The sequence below is a fragment of the Lissotriton vulgaris genome, chromosome 1_1 (assembly GCF_964263255.1).
Source record: "Lissotriton vulgaris chromosome 1_1, aLisVul1.2, whole genome shotgun sequence".
Lineage (NCBI taxonomy): Eukaryota > Metazoa > Chordata > Amphibia > Caudata > Salamandridae > Lissotriton > Lissotriton vulgaris.
The window spans coordinates 1,329,385,395-1,329,405,071 of record NC_141685.1 but is presented as its reverse complement, the minus strand read 5'-3'; the positions used below and the strand labels follow the sequence as shown (position 1 = coordinate 1,329,405,071).

The following is a 19,677-nucleotide window of genomic DNA, read 5'->3' as shown; positions in this document are numbered from 1 at the left end:
GATTGTCACCAAATGTGACAGGTCTGTGATTGTCACCAAATGTGACAGGTCTGTGATTGTCACCAAATGTGACAGGTCGAGGTCCCTAAAAGTGACATGCCTGTGTGTGTGTGTGTGTCCTTAAAACTGACAGAGTGTTCCTGTCCTTAAAAGTGACATGTTGTTCCTGTCCTTAAAAGTGACACGTGCCATGCCCCCATAGATGTGTCCTTAAAAAAAGTGACGGGTCTCAACCCTCTATGATGACTGTAGGTGTCCATTTGTCCCAAGGGGGCGGTCTTCCAAAGGGCGGGGTTTGTTTTGGAGCCATCAGCGAACCAGAGGCCTATGACGTTTGTATGCCATTGTTATGGTGTAGAGGTGTACGCCCCTTTTAGGGGCTGCTTAGGATACATATACGACTTCCTTAAGAACCTCTTACAGCAAGCAGAAGCCTGAATACGAAAAGGTGCCCGCACCCCACATCAGAATGAAGAGATACAACCCAATCGTGAAAAGGCCAGTGTTGGGTGGCTCCCAACCCACTATCAATAGATATTACCGCAGTTTAACACCCCTGGTAATGGACGAGGATGCTCGACAAGAAACTCCTAGGGATATGGACTGCGACGTTGCTGGCTTTGGCAATGGCATATGTAGGCCTATGGAAGCACGCCGTCTCAAGGATTGCGTATGTCGGATGTCCCCGATTAAGGGCGACAGCAGCGACAGTGAGGGCTCATGTAGCGGCAGCCTGCTTGCTGGTCTCAGTTCAATGGATCTGGAGGAATCTGAAGAAGCTGTAGCACCTCCTAATACACCCGTCTATGAAGACATGGACCTTCAGGAGGATAAGGCTGCTGAGAAGGTCGTTCTGCACCAGCCTGCTACAAGCGTCGAAGATGATGGGGCATCACAGGACATTAGCGACTCTCAAGATTTCAGAGCAGCCGCCGAAGATGATGAAAATGCGAAGGTTAGTAAAAAAAATTTAAAAAGAGAATGTTATGAGCAGGCAATTACATAATGGTTTATTTTATTTCTTCAACTAACGAACTGTCAATATTTTCTTCTTTTTGACCCTAGAGAGCAAACCCAGGCGAATACACCTACTTAATAAACTATGTTAAAAAAGATGTAGCACCTCCTAGCACATCCAACTATGATGACAGGGACCTTCAGGAGGATACGGGTGTTGAGAAGGGTATTCTGCAACAACCTGGTACAAGCGTCGAAGATGATGGGGCATCGCAGGACATTAGTGACTCTCAAGATTTCAGAGCCGCCGCAGAGAGCGGTGAATATGCAGAGGTTAGTAAGAAAATGTTATGCGCGGTCACATACATAGCGTTGTATTTTATTTCTTCAGCTTACGGATTGTAATTCTTTCTTCTTTTGAACCCTAGAGAGAAACCCCAAAAAGGCCTGCGCCAGAATGGCGGTCTACAAAAACGAACAATGTAATTTTCAATTGTCTGTGGTGCTCAAAACAGGCTGAAAGTTCCACATGCCAAAACCGTGATGGCTGCGACAAGTGTGTATGCGACTCTGACATGTGTGAAAAGGAAGATGAAGGCTTGTCCTACTACGCAAGGCAGGAAGTTAAGGCTTTCGCCGCACAGGTGGTCCTAAACTGTGTCCGGCGTGACTATTACAGCCTTTGTAACGGTCATCAAATCAACGATCCGCAGCAGGAGGCTCACGAATGTTTGTGTGAATCATACAGATCAAGAACAATACGCTACATTTGTAGTTTGATAGATCCATACAAGGTGTATAAACTGCTAAGGGTGGTGTATGGGTTGTACGCTGAAAAGAAGCTTGTCCACCCTGATATGTTGAGAATTTTGACGGCGGCAATCACTGAGATCCGATATGCCTACGACCCGAGCTTAAAATTACCGGGTATGCAGGGTATGGGCACCACTTTCAACAGAAAAATGATAGAAAAACTCGTAGCAAGGCGTATGTGTAATCTGTATAAAAAAAATAGAAAAATAGGGTCTTTGGCCCCTCGAAAACTGTTTTAAACAGGTGCTTATTTAACATTACATGATAGCGTGTATTTAGAACAAAGTAATAGAATGTTACACCTCAAGGTGACTCTGTGTTAATACGTCCTTACGACACTTACTGTGAAAAATGTAAAGTATACTCTGTTTATGATTTGTTAAATTTTTTCTTTACTTTTTTAATAAAAGGCACTTATGCAAAACATGTGGCATTCATTGTCTGGTGTGTAGCGGATGATAACATGTCGGGGTCCGTGTTAAGAAAACTTTATTATGATACACGGGGAGTTGGCAGCTTGGGAAGCGCCGAAGCTCTATATAGAAGGGCTGTAGATGAAAACGAACCTGTAAGCAGAGATCTGGTGAAGAACTGGTTATCAGGAGAGGAGGCATATTCACTACATAAACCCGCCAGAAGACGTTTTAAGAGACGGCCTACAATCGTTAATGCACAATTAGATTATCAATGGCAGGCGGATATCATCAGCCTTCAAGATTTAGCAAAACATAACAACGGAGCTCACTATATATTAACTGTTATAGATGTGCTGTCCAAGTATGCCTACGCAGAAGCGTTACGCGATAAAACTGGGGCTAGCGTCACAGCCGCTTTTAAAGCCATCTTCGAGAAAGGGCGAATTCCTCAAAAACTACAAACAGATGCCGGTAAAGAATTCTTAAACAACACATTTCAGAAACTATTAAAGCACCACGGCGTTCAACATTTTGTAACACACACAGAGGTAAAAGCAGCGGTTGTAGAGCGGTTTAACAGAACTTTAAAGTCTAAGATGTGGAGGTATTTTACGGCCCAAAACACCTACAGATACGTTGATGTTCTACAGGCCTTTTTAGATGTATATAATGCCAGTTACCACAGGACCATCAAAACAGCACCCGTAGAGGTAACGCATACTAATTCGTTAGCTGTTTGGAGAACTGTGTACGGTCATAATTTCGCTACAAAGGTGAAGAAGCCTATTTTTAAAAAAGGTGATCACGTAAGAATTTCAAAATTGAAAGGGGTCTTTACGAAGGGTTACCAACAGACTTTTAGCGATGAAATATTTATAGTGGAAAGTGTGGAGCTTAAAGAGGGTTTGTATATCTACAGGTTAAAGGACTATGATGGGGAAATGGTGTCTGGGGTATTTTACAAGGAAGAATTACAAAGGATACCCGCCGATCCGCACCGGGTGTACAAGGTGGAAAAGATTCTGAAAAGGAAAGGTAGAGGCGCTAATAGTCAGGCATATGTCAAATGGAGGGGGTGGCCGGAGAAATTTAACAGTTGGGTGCTGGACAGCTCCCTGAAGGGTGTGTGAGCTGAGGAGCGTCTAAAAGCTGATGTTAAGATGGAGACAGCGCCCTTTTATATCACCCTGCCGTCCAACGCTTCTAAAGACATGTTCCCCGACAACCAAATTTCTAATTATACAGTGAAATTGGCTAAGCCTGTGGACCTGAAAGGTGATTGGGAGGTAGCCCTAACTGAGATCCAATACCCTAGAACCTGGAACACATTTACACAGACCGAGGCTAAGTTTTACCTAAAACGTGAGCAGGACCCGATGAGCATGCACGAGAGCATCCCATACGGCTACTACCCCACAGTTTTAAGTGTTGTCGATGCCATCAACAAAGCCATAGGTACCATCGAAACATATCCGAATACCCATCTGTCACTAGATAACGTCAGAAGGAAGGTGTTTCTTAAAACATCGAGTCGCACCACAACGTTTAACTGCACCGGTAAATTAAGCCGTGTTTTAGGAACAGTACAGAATGCTAAAAGTCCGATCGAGCCGGATCACACGTGCCCGGATATTAACGGAGGGTTCTACACACTCTATGTGTATAGCGATATTGTAGAGGCACAGAGGATTGGAGACAGTTACTCGCCCTTGTTAAGATGTGTCCATGTACAGGGCGAAAATAATACGATGGTCAATATTCAATTCAACAAACCTGACTACATAGCAGTTTCTAAAAACCATTTTGACACTATTTCAATTATGATCTTCGATGATCAGTCGCAGCCTGTGTCCTTTAAATATGGGAAAGTTATTGTAAAGCTTCATTTAAGACCGAGACGCGACAGAGGTTATTAAGCAGGCGACATGGTGGTGGTGAAAACATACGGGGACCCTTCAATGTACAGGGACTATTACCGAAACCAGGCCGGCTATGGAGGCCCACCGTACTTTCAAGGGTCACCTGTTATGTATGGGGCTGGTCTAGGAGGTTTCTTCCGCAGTCTTTTTAGAAGAGCTATGCCATTCTTGAGAAAAGGCTATGAAATTGTAAAACCGCATGTTAAGGCGGCGGCTTCGAACATTGCCCAGGATGTTGTTGGCTCTGTTACTTCGGCGGTTGCCGAACGTATGAACAAACAGCCGCAAGAAGGTGCTGGCTTAGTGTACAAGCCGCGCACGAGCGTTAAAAGGAAGCGCCGTGCATCAAGACGCAGAGGCCCGCCGGCCCCCTATAAAAAAAAGAGGAGTTCTTCAAAGCGTGCTCAGAAAAGAAAAACCCCACGGAGGAAGAGAGCTACGAAGAAGAAGAGATCCTCCTCTAAAGTAAATATTTTTTAAAGCGGCACAACCTAAAACATGGCCTTCGTACACTGTGCATCGGGCGAGTGCGCCAAATCCGAGTTAGACTTGTTTACTCTAAAGCCTACACAGACAAGCATCGAAAACAGCTTCTTCATGGAGGTATCGCCTTTAGCCGCTTTGACACCATTGGCCCCTATAGAGTTTTATGTATCAGGGTCCACGGATATGTATCTGGATCTCAACAACACACTACTACACCTTATGTGTAAAATTGTAAAAGCTGATGGTTCCGACATAGCAGCAGACGCTAAAGTGGCTACGATAGCTTATCCCCTCGCAACCCTGTTTAATCAGGTGGACATCACCCTGGGCGACCGGCTCATCACACAGAACGATAACATGTACGCATACAGAGCCTACCTCGAGAGCATTCTAAATTACAGTAGCGACGCCCTCGACACGCAGCTTTCATCGGGGCTCTTCTACAAGGACACATGTGAACATTTTGAAGTCAAGGAGTTGGACGGTGAAAATCAGGGATTTGTAAAAAGAGCAAGTTTTGCATCTGCCAGTCGCCAGTTTGACCTTCTGGGCCGCATACATTCAGACCTATTCTTCCAAGATAAACTGCTCATCAACGGAATCGATCTTAAGATCAAGCTCACGCGTAACAAGGATTCATTCTGTCTCATAAGCGGGGATGCAGAACAGTACAAGTTGGACATACGGTCAGCGAGTCTGTTTGTAAAGAGGGTAAAAGTGTCCCCGAGCGTCAGACTAGCTCACGCCGACGCTTTGCAAATATCAAACGCCAAGTACGCTGTGGAAAGAGTGACTCTGAAGGTATTCAGCATCCCAGCAGGTACACGGCTAACGCAGCAACAGAATTTATTTCTGGGACAACTACCTAAGCTTATCATCATCGGATTTGTGGACAATACAGCTTTTAGCGGCTCCTACGCCGCAAATCCCTTCAATTTTAAGCACTACAACATCAACTACGCAGCTCTGGTCCACGAGGGCACCGTGATTCCTGCAAAACCCTACACACCCAGTTTTATAAGCTCCAACTACATCAGGGAATACCAGGGGCTGGTTTCGATAACAGGGAAACATCTACGGGACTGTGGTGTAGCCGTGACAAGAGAAGGCTATGGGACCGGATACACACTGTTCGCATTCGACCTGACCCCTGACATGGAAGACGGTGATCACTACAACCTGGTCAAAAACGGAAATCTAAAAGCTGAAATACGATTCAGTAATCCGCTACCTACGAATGTGAACATGATTGTATTCTCGGTATTTGACAGCATCATTCAGATCAACCACGCCAGACAGATTTTGTTTGACTATCTTTAAACGTTTGTGAAATGGACACTATGCAGATACGGGACTTCTTAAGCAGGCACAAATACGCTAGGAAATATTTTTTAGGTGTTTTCCCTAGCGATGGGCTGCCTACCGAAATTGGGTCAGAAAGACCATGCACCCTAGTCTTTAACACCGATCCTCATTACAAGGGTGGAACACACTGGGTCGGCATGTTTATAGATAGTGACAAGGTTACGGTGTTTGACAGTACATCTGAGTTCCCCGAACACAGTATCTATACAAAACCCATATTCAAGTTTGTGAAAAAAGCTGCGGCGAGGGTTGAGTATAATAAGCTGCGGGTCCAGGATTCGCTTGCCATCACATGCGGGGAACACTGTATTTATTTTATCAGTAAAATGTCTGAGGGTACATCGTTTAGAAATTTCTTAAATCTATATTCGAGTGACCTTGTTAACAATGACAGCATAGTTGTGAAATATGTCAAAGAAAACACAAGGGTCTCGGTCCGGCCTGTGAAAACCGAATATAGCGTCTGTCAAAATTGTAAGGGCTTGTAACACATGTATGTTTAATGATGAACGTTTAAAATAAAGAATTTTTTTTAAAGCACACATTCAGACTCTGTATTTCTATGCTGTCTCATACACCAGAATTAAAATGTTTTAAAAAGACGAGTGAGAAGGGTTGAAAATTTATAAAAGTGTTTATTACAAACAGTCATGTAGGTTACACATTACATTGACAGTCATTACTAAAGAAATATATGAAGAAAAATCACTGTTATACACGTAGAAGGCCCAGTTATTCAATAAGTCTGTAGAAACATTAAGGATTAATCCACGTGCGGGTCTTGGGCATGTGTCTTTTTCGCCGTGCTGAAGGCCCCATGGGGTTGCTCCAAGAGGGGGATAGTAGGGGCCCATCAGAGGCGGCAGGCGATGGCGGGAGGGGTGTCTTTAAACTTTCAAGCATACGGCGGTGTTCGTTATTACCCACGAGTGTGGAAGGGATGTTGAGTTCAGCGGCCGCTTGTAGAAACTGCTCCCAGCCTCTAGGAGCATTTTGATGCGTTAGGATCTTGGGGTGAGTGAGACCTTTTACCAGATCGTACATGTGTGAACCAACAACAGGCTGTCCCTTGTAAAGAAATTCCCCCCGGTCATTCCACGCTGTTAGGTCTTTAGAAGCGGCTAGTTTACTCATCAACATTTGCGCGGCCCCCCTATGCCTCTGGCTTATATTTTTTAGGAGGTCGTCAACAAAACTAACCGAGGGAGGGGTCTGGGAAGGCTGCGGCGGCGGCTGTTGGGGCGGCGTAGCATGCGCAGACGCTGCTGGCTGTTCAGAGTCCGCGGCATATAAAGTTAACTTGTTTTTTTCGGTATCCCACTGTTTGTAGTAGCTTAGAAAATTTTTAAGGGTGCTGGTGTAAAGGGTAGCTTTGTCGTAGGGGTTTAGATCCGTCCGGTTCAAAATGTCTTTAATTTCAGCATCCAGCCGTAGAGTCTCATTACGGCGTATATCCCAGGCATTGTCAGCAGTAGAGCCCAGTTTCTCCAACTGATGTTTAGGAACCAAATACATCTTTGAGGCATGCTCCATCACAGTCCTGAGAGGAGGCTTGTAATTACGGGTATAGCTATGCCCAACAATGAGCCTATAAAACCCCCAGACTGTTTCACCAGTTTCTTCTTGGTGATGAGTGAGGCCCTTTTATTACTGAGCTTCCTGATAAGATGTCGCTTCTTCTTCAACACTTGTAACTGGCTCTTTGATATAGGGACATTGCCTTTTAGGGTGTTTAGAGCTATTTCTGAAATGGCTGCCACTAAATCGTCAGAAGCTGCGCAGAGGAGGGCCTTTCGCTGTTGGGGACTGGCTGTTACCAACATTTTCAGGAGGGCCAAATTGCGACGTAGGCGTTCAGACATGGTCAGCACCTGGGGTGGGGTATAAGGCCTGGCTACAAATGTCTCTAAAGGTCTTCAGCGCTGCTTTTTATAGGTTTGGGACTTAGTCTTTGGGGTGTAAGCGACTGGGAGATCAGGGGGAAAAATATCAGCCCTTAGTCTGTAGTCTTCTAGAGTATTATTTTTTAAGTCGACCAGCAGGTATCCGTGGGGTTTTGATGTAGCGTCGTTAAAGGCCTCCATGAAGAAGTGTGTGTTTCCAGGGTACATCTGCTTAGCTATGACGGATATTTGCTGTTTGTCACGGGGATTTTTAAATAAAACAAGGTATGAGGCATTGAGTGCTATAGAGCGACTGTTCTTACCCTTGTAAAACAAGTTCTGCACAATGTAGCATATGCTTAGATTACGGTGATGTGAATATTGAGTAAAAGCTCGCTCTAGCTCAGGATGGTCACCACCTTCACGCATAAGGTCATCGACAATAACCATGTTTACAAGGGTCGGAGGTAGCAGCTCATCATCGTTGAGATTCTCAGGTATACCTTCTATAAATCTGATATGGGGGAAGCTGCGGGACAGTTCGGTATAAAGATCTTGCCAGCACGAATAAAGCCACACAATGTTGTTAGGTGCTTGGGATAATGCACCTGCAGCATTTTCTAAGAGTTTTTTTATAAAGTAGCTTTTACCGCAGTTTGAGGGACCTGCTAACACACAGGAGAACGGATGCTGTAAACGGGTGTCCATTGTGCTGGGGGTGTCCTCTCTAATGCTCCTAATATCCGTACGGCAGGGTTTTATAGTCAGCAGTCAGGACCCTCTTGTCAAAAACAACGCGTAAGGTTTTATGTAGGGGCTGGGTTGTAATTTCCCACTTCTTTTTGGATCTGACTATGCATGGCTGGTTAACAACTATAGTTTTATCATTTTCATGATCGGCCGCTGCAGAATATTCATGCACCAGATCCTTCAGACTTTCAAAATTAATTTTTAGGGTGTTGCTGACGTTTAATGTTATACCTTTGACCTTCATACACACTTTGTTGGTGTTTGTTTTGTACGAGTATGTCTTAGGCCCAGCTGATGTAAATTCTATTATGTGCTCATCCTTATCAAGTTCGCTGGTCAAATTACCTAGATAATCCCCAAGAGGAGGATCTTCATCCCCTGGTTTACTCAGAAAAATCACTGAGTCGGTATCATGATACAGACAGCGGTCCTGGAGTTTATCCATAACACCGTAAAGCTCTAGACGGGCGTGTGCAGTCGTGAAGCAGGCTATGAATATGTTAATGTTGTTACACGTTGTGGGGTACTCTTTTGTGTATTTCCAGCATACCGCCGCGGTCTCGTCATCGATAAACTCGCAGCTGGACACCTCGTAACAAGGGGCAAAAAGGTACTTAAACAGTTCGTCAGGATCTGTTATTATGGTCGTATTTGACATGTTTGTACGCTGTGCGAATTTTCCCCATAAGGAGTTGAGGCAGAGTTTGGCTAACTGCCGGCGGGCAGGGTTGACCTCTATCAAATGTGGCCGTAAGCGTATACCCTCATGCGTGTGGTAGTCATCGATGTATTTCTGCTTTGCAGCTTGACTAGTACACCAATCAGGATATCCGGAGGCCTCCTGTTTGTCTCTGAGAAACAAATTAATGTAGCGTGAAAAGAGACGTGTCGTGGTCCTCTTAAAATGCCACACCTCGTGTACTCTGCCGAGTCTGTAGCCTTTGTCTAAGGCAGCTTGTACCTCGATGGTGCACCAAGTCCCTGTGAGCATCCTTTGTTCTTCGGTGTGACTGCAACCACCGACCTCCTTAAACACAGCGCATGTTCGACAGAGGGGGAACATCAGCTTACCATCGACTCTGTATGGTAACACGGGAAAGTAAAGCTGCCTTGGAGGATAGATTTCACATTTTACTAGGCCAAAGTATTCGGAAAGGGGCTTAAAGTCTCTATATATGATGGTAGGGTGTCCTAAGGGGTACACCTTCATTTTGTTTACAAAAGGGTACAGACTGGTGAAATCATAATAGTGTATTTTCTCACCCTCCCCAGCGGCCCTGTACAACTGTATGGCGTTTGTACGCCCCCCGAATAAGGCATCGCGGGGTTCCAGAGGTTGTGGTAAATCACGACTCTGAAGGAAAGAACGTAGCTCGGTGTTGGTTGCTGTCATCTCTAACCACTCGTGCTCCCATAGGACCCTCAGAGCAAAGCCACATTTTTCAACATACTGGGCCCTTATCAGAGTACGTCTGTGTAAGTGTCCAAATTTGGCCCCCATCAGTCTGTTAAACTCGTGGGGTTTGTAACACTGAGGACAGCCGTGGTAAAAACAGCCATTGTATTCAAAGGCCGTCGGCACGCCCTTAATTACAGCATACCCATCCAGGTAATAGGGACCCAGGCGGTATTCACCACCCTGTAAGGCATGCCGAATATCTAGGTCTTCCTTCTCAGAGACGTACATGAGCCATTGGATAGAAGGGGTTGAATAACGTTTCTGTTTACCGTTATAGAGGTCTGGCGGCACTAGAGCTATACTTTCTGGTCTTAAAAACATGTGTTTGTAGATGGACATACACATGGAGGCCAGGGTGATGTTTTGAAAAGGGTCTATGTATTCAACCGACTTTGTCATTTGAGGCGTCTTGGGTTTCAAGGCCCTGACTTTCTTAGTCATGTGAGGGGTTTTGTGTTTCATGACCCTGACTTTCTTAGTCATAGACACCACAACATCTCTGAAGAGGTTGCAGGCCTGTCGCAGGATCATTACATCGGCCTTGCAATAGGTTTTCAATTCGGATTGAAAATGAAACTCCTTTTCACGGTTTTCAGCGTACCACTGTAGAAAGCTCTCTTTCTCAGCAGGCATCATATAATCAACCCCGTAGCTGTCCGGAGGCGGCATGGGCCCCACATAATTCTGGTTCGCCCAGGTGTTAAAGAAGTGTGGAAAATAACCTTTACACCCAGGGAAACCAAAAGCTTTTGGTAGCTTGCTCAATTTCATGGGTAGGAAATTCAGGGTGTCTATGAATCTTATTTGTAACTGACCAGCCATTAACAACATCAGCTTGGAACCTTGAGTGATGAGTTCTACTTGCACCTTTTCACGAATCATATTCTGTAAAATAAAGAATGAGTCATATGCTTTTGAGTTGTGGGCCAGCATGGTGTACCCTTTGAATTTGGACTGAATGAATGTGTTAAGGAAATCACCAACGCATGTGCGCCCCTCAAACTCCCAGCAGTCATCAGAAGTTAGATGGTGGGCGTAAATATAGTTAGGTTGGTGTACCCCCGTCTCTTGTGTGCACTCTATATCAAAAACGATGTAATCCTCGGTTTTGGGCTGGTGTTTGCCTTTAACCATGTAACACTGGTGTACAAATCCCACCCTACATGGAATCTGACACCGGGGACATTTCATGCCTTTGCATTTGTGTTCTGTCGACACATACCGGCCGCACTCTTGACAGTCCATTTTAAGGCTGCATTTAACAGCTTTGCGGTGTATGCGCCAGCAGTCTTGCGAGCGACAAAACATCTTACAGGTTTGACACAGCACCTTCAGGGCATCGTCTACAATGCAACCATCCCTCTGACACATCTTACAATGTATTTCACACTGATGATGCGCCTTAGTGTTGTATATATGGTCGCAATGTGTGCACACGTATTTGACACCCAGAAAACTTTTAAGGTTCAAGATACCGTAAAAGTGATTCTCATGGTGCAGGACATATACAGTCTTGTTTTTCACACGATCCCCGGTTGTAAAGTACTTCCAAGAACCGTTGTGATAAAGAACTTTCACCGTAACGGCGAAATAGTTCTCAAAAAGACCTATGTCGCCAAAGCCGACCATGCGGTCTGGAGGTATTTCAAGAACCTCATGGGCTTCAACCGCTCTAGACATGATGACAGCGTCGGTGGTGTTGCGACCCATCAGCAATCCCACGATGCTGGCCGCCAGACAGGTGTTGGCTGCTCCATTGTTAAAGTTGAGCAGCCAACGTTGTTTCTTACCAATGATCTTACTGTACAGGACGCTCTTTAAAGGCCTGGAAACACCCCCCTCACGACCCCGGACAATGAGGGCTATGACTCTGAAAGTGCCATAGGCGACTAGTTCAGCCTTGCTCTGTAAAAGCTTTGACAGGTTTTCTAAAAATTCCACAGCATCAAACACATCAAGGGCCCGTCGTTTGGTGAAGAGCGGACTGTCAAGGCCCTGCCCCTGGAAGCGTAGCTGGAAAAAATCATTAGGACCCACATCACGTATCAACCTATCTATGAGTGATTGCACAGCCTGCTGTATGACTAAATGCCCTTGCACGGGGGACCTTATCAGGTGTAGGTTAATAAACCTAAACTCCTCGTAGTGCTCAGTAGCGTTAAATCTCTCGACAGTACGACTGTAGGTTCTGACGCTCTCTAAAAACACTGTCTCTGAATCCTCATCTAGAGGAATCTGACTGGAGGGGGAGCTTACTGATGCATCATTTTGGGGATTCTGGTTTAGGCAGGGCTCTGGGGTCCTTTTAAGACGCCGTGTAGCGCATATTTTGGCTTTCTTTAATTTAGTTATTAAAAGCTGGCGTTGCTTAGCGCTATTAGCCCACTTATGTTTTCTGCGGGCCCATACTTTTCTAGGTATCCGACCCCCTCCTACCTGAACTGTATGGTTTGTGTAGGTGGATGATGTGCTCATAGAGGCCTCAGCTACAGCCCCCGCCCCCAGACCTTCTGTGTGTTCATGGTATTGGCGTGTTGGTGCTCCACCCTGAGATCCCTCCAATTGCACCGCCCAAGGTCTGTCCTCACCTGAACTTATGTAATGACTGGGGCATTGTACCGGTGCATGTGATTCAGGCGCTGCTTGTGAAAATGTATGATCCTGCTTGTGGGGTTCCATGTCCTTTTTACGGTTGAGGAAGCGTAAGAAGCGCAGGGACTTTGTCAGAACTGTGTGGACCCTGCTGCTGTATTTAGATTTACGCTTACTTTTATTAACACTCAGGACGTGTTGGGTCTTTAAGGGCCTACGTCGGCATAGTCAAGAGGGGATACTCCAAATGTCGGACACTGTTGTTTGGCATGTTTGTATGATCACCCTTTTACACTGCTCAACCATTTGTAGTATCTTTCGCTGCGCCTCCAGCCCCGATCTGTCAACGCTACCGCATACCCCTAGTTTTAAGGTGGCTGTGTTCACTTGTCGTTTTAACTTTCTGACCGCCAATTGTATGTCTTTCACAAGGGCCCCTAGTACCTCTTTTGGGTTTACAGAATCGTATTGCGGCGGATTAGGGATGAATACCGTGCCCGGTTGTACACCAGTCGGCAACACCCCTGGCCCACCACTCGCTCCATCCGCAGCAACACCATTCTGTAATTGAGGCACCGGAGGGTTCATAGAAAGAGGGTCCCAGTGCGAACACCCCGGGGCTGCCATGGAAGGGTCCTCACTAGATACAGCTTCTAAACCCTGATTTGACCAGTCGTCCCAACAGATACTATTATCGCTACATATTGCTGATGGTGATGGGTGGCTTACACTGGGTGCGGGGCTGGTTGGGTCGTATGCTCCCTGCGGGGGTATAGGTGACATAAGGGTTGGGGAGTGTAAATGTCCGTCAAAGCAATTGTGGTCCCTATCGGCTAAGGAATTGTCGTGGTTGTGGTCGGGTGAATGTCTAACATCCGTATACAAATACCCATTGTGCGTGCTGGAAGGGTCCTTGTGCGCTGCTTCTGAGGGCCTATCAAGTTTGGCAACCATACCTATCAATGCTTTGAGACCACCCCTGCTACCGTTGTAAGGGGTTTCTGGGGGCGGCGCATTATCAGCCTCTGAGCTTCTAAGCACAGCAGGCCTGGGTATAGCAGGATTTAGGGTTTGGTCTTGGGGGAACCCCTCTACAGAAGCCGCTAGTTTATTTAAAACTATAGGTGCCTTCAAGGTATGCGTAGGAGACGGCGCCGTAAGGGGCTTGATTAAGGGATCTGTCTGCACCCCACAGTTCTTCTTGAGCCCGGATCTTGAGAGGCGTCTCGCTTTAGGAGTTTGGGGATGTACCATATCTTCAGCGAATGCCGTTGAGGCTTTGAGAGGGTTCAGAGACGCCGCACCGCTTTTACACTGAACAGACCTAACTTTGTCTGGGGTTGGAAGAACGTCTTTGCCGGTGTCCCCCTCCCTGTGTAGAATAGACATTCCTGTAGGATTGTTCAACATGATGGAAGAGGGCTTGATCTGACATTTTGCAGCGGTGCCGGTTCTCTGCTGTATGTGCGTGTAGTATGTGCAGAGCTTGTCCTGGCGCCCACGTCTACTCACAGCTTTTGCTGCAGGCTCTGCATTCTGAATGGTCGCTGTTATGTCCCTTAACGGTTTCGCAGACCTCTTGACCTCCCCCGTATTTTCAGCGGTGTTCTTTTGAACAGCTCCTAGAATGTAAGATAAAAAAATATATATATTAGAAAAAATAAAGAACCTGTATAAAGGTGTTTACACTACCCATAGACACCCACCACAATAATTTCTACAGGGCCCCTTTATACAATCCCTACAACACGACGGCTGCCCCCTTCTACCTGCTAGAATAAAACACAGAGAGCGCGTTTTTTTCGCCCTTTTTGTAAAAACACACCTTTTAGAGGTCTTTTCCCAGATCCTTTCTTCGTCATCGGTTCCTTTCCAGATGTTGAGGCTTTCCTCTTTAACGGTCTTTCTTTTGACGGCGGTGCCGCCTCTTGCAAAGCGGCGTCGGTCGTGGTTGCCTCTGAGGAACCTGCAAAGAAAAAATAATCACATTTGTGGTATAAACAAGTCCTTAGCAGTCCCTTCTGAGGAGCCCTCCTACAGTACACCCCTGGGGTTTTTGGGCTAACACAGTCTAAGTCTTAGACAGTTTAAAGAACCCTGGCCTTTCTTTTTAAATTTACCTGAAAGAACCACATTATCCTGAATACGTTGCGACACTTCTTGAGCCCCCAGGTATAGCTCTAGATCATCAGAATCTAGTTGTAGAGCGGCATCATAATCTATAAAAGCATACACACATGAGAAGACCATTAGAAAAAAGCAGAACTTCTGAGACAATGGTGTATAAAAACTACACAGAACTATGCAACTCTAAATACATATACCTGCTTGTATGGTTAGCATTTCGGCGTCGGTGATGTCTATTACAGGGATAGCCTGTTTAGGGTTAGATTAAAAAAATAAATAAATAGAGGTTTAAAACTACACATCATAAACAAGGCCTTACAGTTTGTTACATACACCTTAGAAAATGCCACTGATAAATTCAAAATTGAAAATAGACTTGTCTGGACATTTAATTTTTAATAAGATCATCTCATACCTACACACAAGTCCAACATAGGTACACCCCTAACATTTTGCACATATCCATAGTATATAAACCTCAAGTTGTTCTTTACAACCCTTTAATAAACATAGCGCCATGTTAGAATTTTTACTTATAAACGCCAGTAACACCAGGATATCTCTTAGGGAAAAAAGCAGTCACAATCTACCCCATAAATACATTATACGCAGCACTGTGTACATTATATACACTCTCAGGGTTGCATTTTGAAAGGGCTGTCTGGGTAGAGAAAAAGCACGCATTTTAAAACGGGGCTGTCTGGGTTGAGCACAAACATGAGAAAAAACCCGGCGCCATAGCCTATGCTTCTGGGCAAATCACTTAATTTATTTATTTAGGCATGTATGTATGCGTTTTTATATAGCACAGGCTTTAACCTAAGGGGTCAGAGCGCTTCACAGTAGGAACAGTACTGATGCATGCGGAGCAAATTACATGGGAACACATTTCAGAAGCAAGCGTTCAGTTACATGCTGCAATAGTGACACTTGGGAGCAACCAAAAAGCCGTAGGTAGCAAAGGTGCAGTACCGGAGGAAAAAAAAGTGACATGTGTGCAAGTTACAAAAGCGAACAAGTATAATACTGCCATAAACGGTAGACACTCAAGCACAAGAACAAACATTGCGTCGGCATTGGTGGCACTTTTGCAAGTATCTAAAGCAAACAAAATGTAAGAGATAGCAAACGGTGTGTTACACGGGAAAAGTGACGTTTGCATGTTACAAAAGAGTACCAAACGCCGTTGAAAGGGTAATACTGCATTAATGGGCAGCCCTTCAGATAGTGTATGAGCTATATAAAATGACCCCACAAAACACGCGATCTTGAAAGCCGCAGGAACGCTGCTAATCAGAGCCCTGCTGCTGTAAACGCTTTTTTAAAATTTGTATTTATTGAATGCCCACCTTTGGGGCCCCGTCAGCATGTTGGAAGCTCTGCCTGGAGCTTCCTCGGCGCTTGTACGGGGCAGCCCCCACCCCTTCATGCTGCCGTGGGTGTCCCCGGTGACATCACTGCGGGGTTGGGCAATCCCTGGCATATGCGAAGAGGCAGCTGCCTGCTGCCCTGCCACCGTTTCTTTTATTTTTATTTTGTTAAACATTTGTTTATTCATAGCAGTACCCATGGGGCGGCAATCTCCAAAGCTGTCCAGCAGCCCCATCGGAGTTCCCTCGTCTTTGCTGCTGCGATAGGCCCCGCCCCCGCCATGACGTCTGGGGAGTCCCGGTGACATCACTGAAGGGGCTGTGGCCTACTTTAGCAGCCACGACGAAGAAGCTCTTTCATGCCCCCATCGGGACCCCTCGTGTGGCCCTAGAAAATGCCGCCTTCTGCCCACACAGCATCACGAGGGGCTTCAATTTTAAAACAATGCCTCGAGCATTGCGCCCTGTACACGTCGGACTCTGGGAGCCACCCCAGCAACACAGACTCTCCCCCCCCCCCCCCCCCCCCGGAGCTCCGCAGGGAGCACTAAGGGCTCCGGGCTTCCTTTTTTTAAAAAATTGGAGCCTCGAGCCCCAGCACAACCTTACAAGCCCCCAGAGTAGCATGCATGGCCGTGGGCTCTGGGGGCCTTTATTTTTTATTACAAAAGGGCCTCGAGTCCCACCGGCCATGCCTCAGCACAAGTCCCAGAGCCCCGCACATGGCCAGAGGGTTCTGGGACCTTTAATGTATGAATAACGGGGCATGGAGCCCCACACAAATGCTGCCTTTATTTGTGTAAGGATGCTTGGGGCATGCGCACCCCATACAGAGGACCCTGCAACCACCTTACCACACATCGGAGCATCGCCTTGTTATAGGTCTGTAGACAGTGTAAAAGCCTTACGTTACAGGATTGTTGCACCTCTAATACCCTAAGCATTACTCTCCTTAAATACAGGCCCACAGTTTTGTTAAAATACCTTTAACAGGTCCCCACACCACAAAAGCAACATCCATAGATATCATAGATACAGCATGGCCTCGCATAAAATTACCCTTAAAAGTGTAACACAACAGTCATGTACAAACCCTAAAACAGCCACCTTTAATCACATCACCATACAGTTCCCTTGCCCTTAGCGCATTTAAAAAACTTAAAATGACAACTCTCCTTTATACCTCAGCACATCCTGCATTATAAACTTTAGACAGCAACCCCCATTATATATTATTTAAAACATTATGAGCCCAGTCCTACATTGCGCTAGGTACCCTTTGTAAAATACAACCTCCTTCACCTTAAAAGGCCTGCTACCGATACTTTTAAATAAAACCTTAAACATGCAACATTGCACCAGCCCCCTGTTTTACTTACATCCATAAATGTGTAGCACGCTGCATCAATCTGTGATAAGTTGTTCTGCTCCATTATTCCCTTTTAAACTCCTGAGATGGGCCTGTGCAGCAAAACAATCCAAGTATGTCGTTCCACCAGGGTTTTTAAAAATGGCTATTTCTGCTGATCCACCCAGAGTAGGCTTTTATACATGGCCTGACCTGCTAATTACGTCAACATCCTTTATGGAGGTGGGGTTTAGAACCTTGTAGTGGTGGTCTTGGGTGGGAACAATTGCTGACCAATGTACATCTTCTGTTAGCCCCCCTTTAACAGCTGTTAATTAAACTTACGGTCTATAGTGGGGATAGCGGTGTAACCAGTTGTGCTCGTGACTGAATCTCTGGGGAAGATAAGCTCCTTCCGTAGTTTAGGGACATGGCGGATGCCCATGTTTTTCTACTCGGGGCTTTGTTTGTTAGATAGACTCTTAGGATTATGACAGCTTTTAAACCTATTGTTTGCTGAGGGGAGGGATGTGTAATTAGCAGTGCTTGGGACTCGTGACTCCTTCTCCTGGGAAAGTGGGGCCTGGTTGAATAGTTTTTCTTTCCTCTTCTCAGCTTTACTCTGCAAACATTTAAACATGCCTGGACATCCCCCCTCTTACACGAAGCCATTTAAACATGCCCAGACATCCCCCCTCTTACACGACGCCACTTTTTGCGCACACATTTACCTTAACCTAAATGCCCTGCTAGGCTAGCATAACATTTAACATTGTCTCGTGCTCTGGCACACCCCCCTAAGCTACATCCCCCACAGCCCAGCTCCAGTTAGGGAGACCACAAATTCCTCATGGCACCAAACTTTTTGCTCACCAGCTGTCACTTTTAAGGACAGGAACAACATGTCACTTTTAAGGACAGGAACACTCTGTCAGTTTTAAGGACACACACACACAGGCATGTCACTTTTAGGGACCTCGACCTGTCACATTTGGTGACAATCATAGGCCTGTCACATTTGGTGACAATCACAAACCTGTCACTTTTGGGGACACACACTGACCTGTCACTTTTGGGGACACGCATGACGAGGAATGGTATCCCTACTTTCTACTCATTGTTGTAGCCACATCGAGACCTTCCTTTATTCACAAGGTACTGCTCTATTCTACACTAGGGTTTTCATAACACCTGCAGATAAGTGCTGTAACAACACACAGGCTTCCATAATACCTATGGAGCATGACTCTAATCACATCCAGGCATTCCTAAAACCTGCAAAGCAGTGCTGTAGCCTATGCTAGGGTGTCCTTAAACCCTACAGGTCAATATACTGACCACACCCAGACTACCTAATCCCTGCAGATTATTACAGTAAATCACCCCCAGCCATTCCTCACCCCATCAGGGTATTTGTTAACATCAAGTGCAGGGGCAGTGACTACAAGCTGCAGGCAAACATGTTCTGGCAGGCCTGGAAAATCCCAAACACTGACAACAAACGGCTCAGTTTAGGGCCAGTGACCACAGGATGGACACTGAAACCTGTGTCAGCAGGCCTTGGGACAGAAAAAGGCAAATGATGGAGAACTTCAAGTCTGTGACAAGGGTCTGGACACTGAAGCAGATAAAGACAGGCCACCAATCAAATCCAGGATGGATGGTTTACCTGGTGGATCTATACATTGCGCAATCAGGGATTATTTTACTCCTCTACTGCCCAGACCCAAAACCAACCCTGTCCTATTGGCATTTTTCAGAGACTTTCACTGAATGATAAACATAAAATCCCGATTCTGAAGGAAGCTAACCAGACGCACACACGCCTGCAGTGACTCTCTCGAACGTACAAACACCTATAGGCACACCTTTTCGAAATCATCTAATCAGGAATAATAATTCAAACATTTACACTCTCTTTGTCAGCCAGTTCTTAAAACAACATGTTGCTCAAATGGACAGTTGTGTAGGGTTTATGTATGGTAAAGGTGTCCTAAAGAAGACTTTCTCTCCTTACATCTCATTTTTTCTCTCCATTTGATAGGAGATTGCTCAGCGCCTAAGCGTTATTCTCAACAAAGTGAAACATGCCATCCAAAGGTCTGAAGATAAGGAGAAGGATACAGATGAGGACGCTATAGATTTGTTCACCGACACGGGCAGGCAGGCCGAGAACAAGAGGAGGCATGCAA

At 45.7% G+C, this 19,677-nt stretch overlaps 3 protein-coding genes and 1 pseudogene across 3 annotated transcripts; 2 read left to right on the top strand and 2 right to left on the bottom strand.

Annotated features, from left to right (window-relative positions):
• Window positions 1-469: 469 nt before the first annotated feature.
• Window positions 470-2,009, top strand: LOC147749109 (uncharacterized). The gene is made up of 3 exons (XM_086929458.1): window positions 470-955; window positions 1,066-1,290; window positions 1,386-2,009. The coding sequence occupies exons 1-3, from the start codon at window positions 470-472 to the stop codon at window positions 2,007-2,009; spliced, it is 1,335 nt and encodes a 444-aa protein (XP_086785584.1).
• A 2,594-nt stretch (window positions 2,010-4,603) lies between these two features.
• LOC147749108 (uncharacterized protein F54H12.2-like) lies at window positions 4,604-6,575 on the top strand. The gene is made up of 2 exons (XM_086929457.1): window positions 4,604-5,756; window positions 6,538-6,575. The coding sequence occupies exons 1-2, from the start codon at window positions 4,604-4,606 to the stop codon at window positions 6,573-6,575; spliced, it is 1,191 nt and encodes a 396-aa protein (XP_086785583.1).
• Window positions 6,576-11,070: 4,495 nt separating this feature from the next.
• LOC147749107 (uncharacterized) lies at window positions 11,071-12,523 on the bottom strand (annotated as a pseudogene).
• Window positions 12,524-12,661: 138 nt separating this feature from the next.
• On the bottom strand, window positions 12,662-15,010 carry LOC147749106 (uncharacterized). The gene is made up of 4 exons (XM_086936531.1): window positions 14,965-15,010; window positions 14,761-14,859; window positions 14,466-14,606; window positions 12,662-14,262 (listed from the first exon to the last, which is right to left on the bottom strand). The coding sequence occupies exons 1-4, from the start codon at window positions 14,981-14,983 to the stop codon at window positions 12,869-12,871; spliced, it is 1,653 nt and encodes a 550-aa protein (XP_086792657.1). The 5' UTR covers window positions 14,984-15,010; the 3' UTR covers window positions 12,662-12,868.
• Between the last annotated feature and the right edge of the window lie 4,667 nt (window positions 15,011-19,677).

Excerpts from the sequence above, each read along its gene's own strand:
- LOC147749109 (XM_086929458.1), top strand. The coding sequence starts at position 470 with ATGAAGAGATACAACCCAATCGTGAAAAGGCCAGTGTTGGGTGGCTCC. Across the intron at positions 956-1,065 it reads AAGATGATGAAAATGCGAAG|AGAGCAAACCCAGGCGAATA; the intron begins GTTAGTAAAAAA and ends TTTTGACCCTAG. Across the intron at positions 1,291-1,385 it reads AGAGCGGTGAATATGCAGAG|AGAGAAACCCCAAAAAGGCC; the intron begins GTTAGTAAGAAA and ends TTTGAACCCTAG.
- LOC147749108 (XM_086929457.1), top strand. The coding sequence starts at position 4,604 with ATGGCCTTCGTACACTGTGCATCGGGCGAGTGCGCCAAATCCGAGTTA. Across the intron at positions 5,757-6,537 it reads GACCCCTGACATGGAAGACG|AATTAAAATGTTTTAAAAAG; the intron begins GTGATCACTACA and ends CTCATACACCAG.
- LOC147749106 (XM_086936531.1), bottom strand. Across the intron at positions 14,607-14,760 it reads GGATAATGTGGTTCTTTCAG|GTTCCTCAGAGGCAACCACG; the intron begins GTAAATTTAAAA and ends TTTTCTTTGCAG. Across the intron at positions 14,263-14,465 it reads TGGGAAAAGACCTCTAAAAG|GAGCTGTTCAAAAGAACACC; the intron begins GTGTGTTTTTAC and ends CTTACATTCTAG.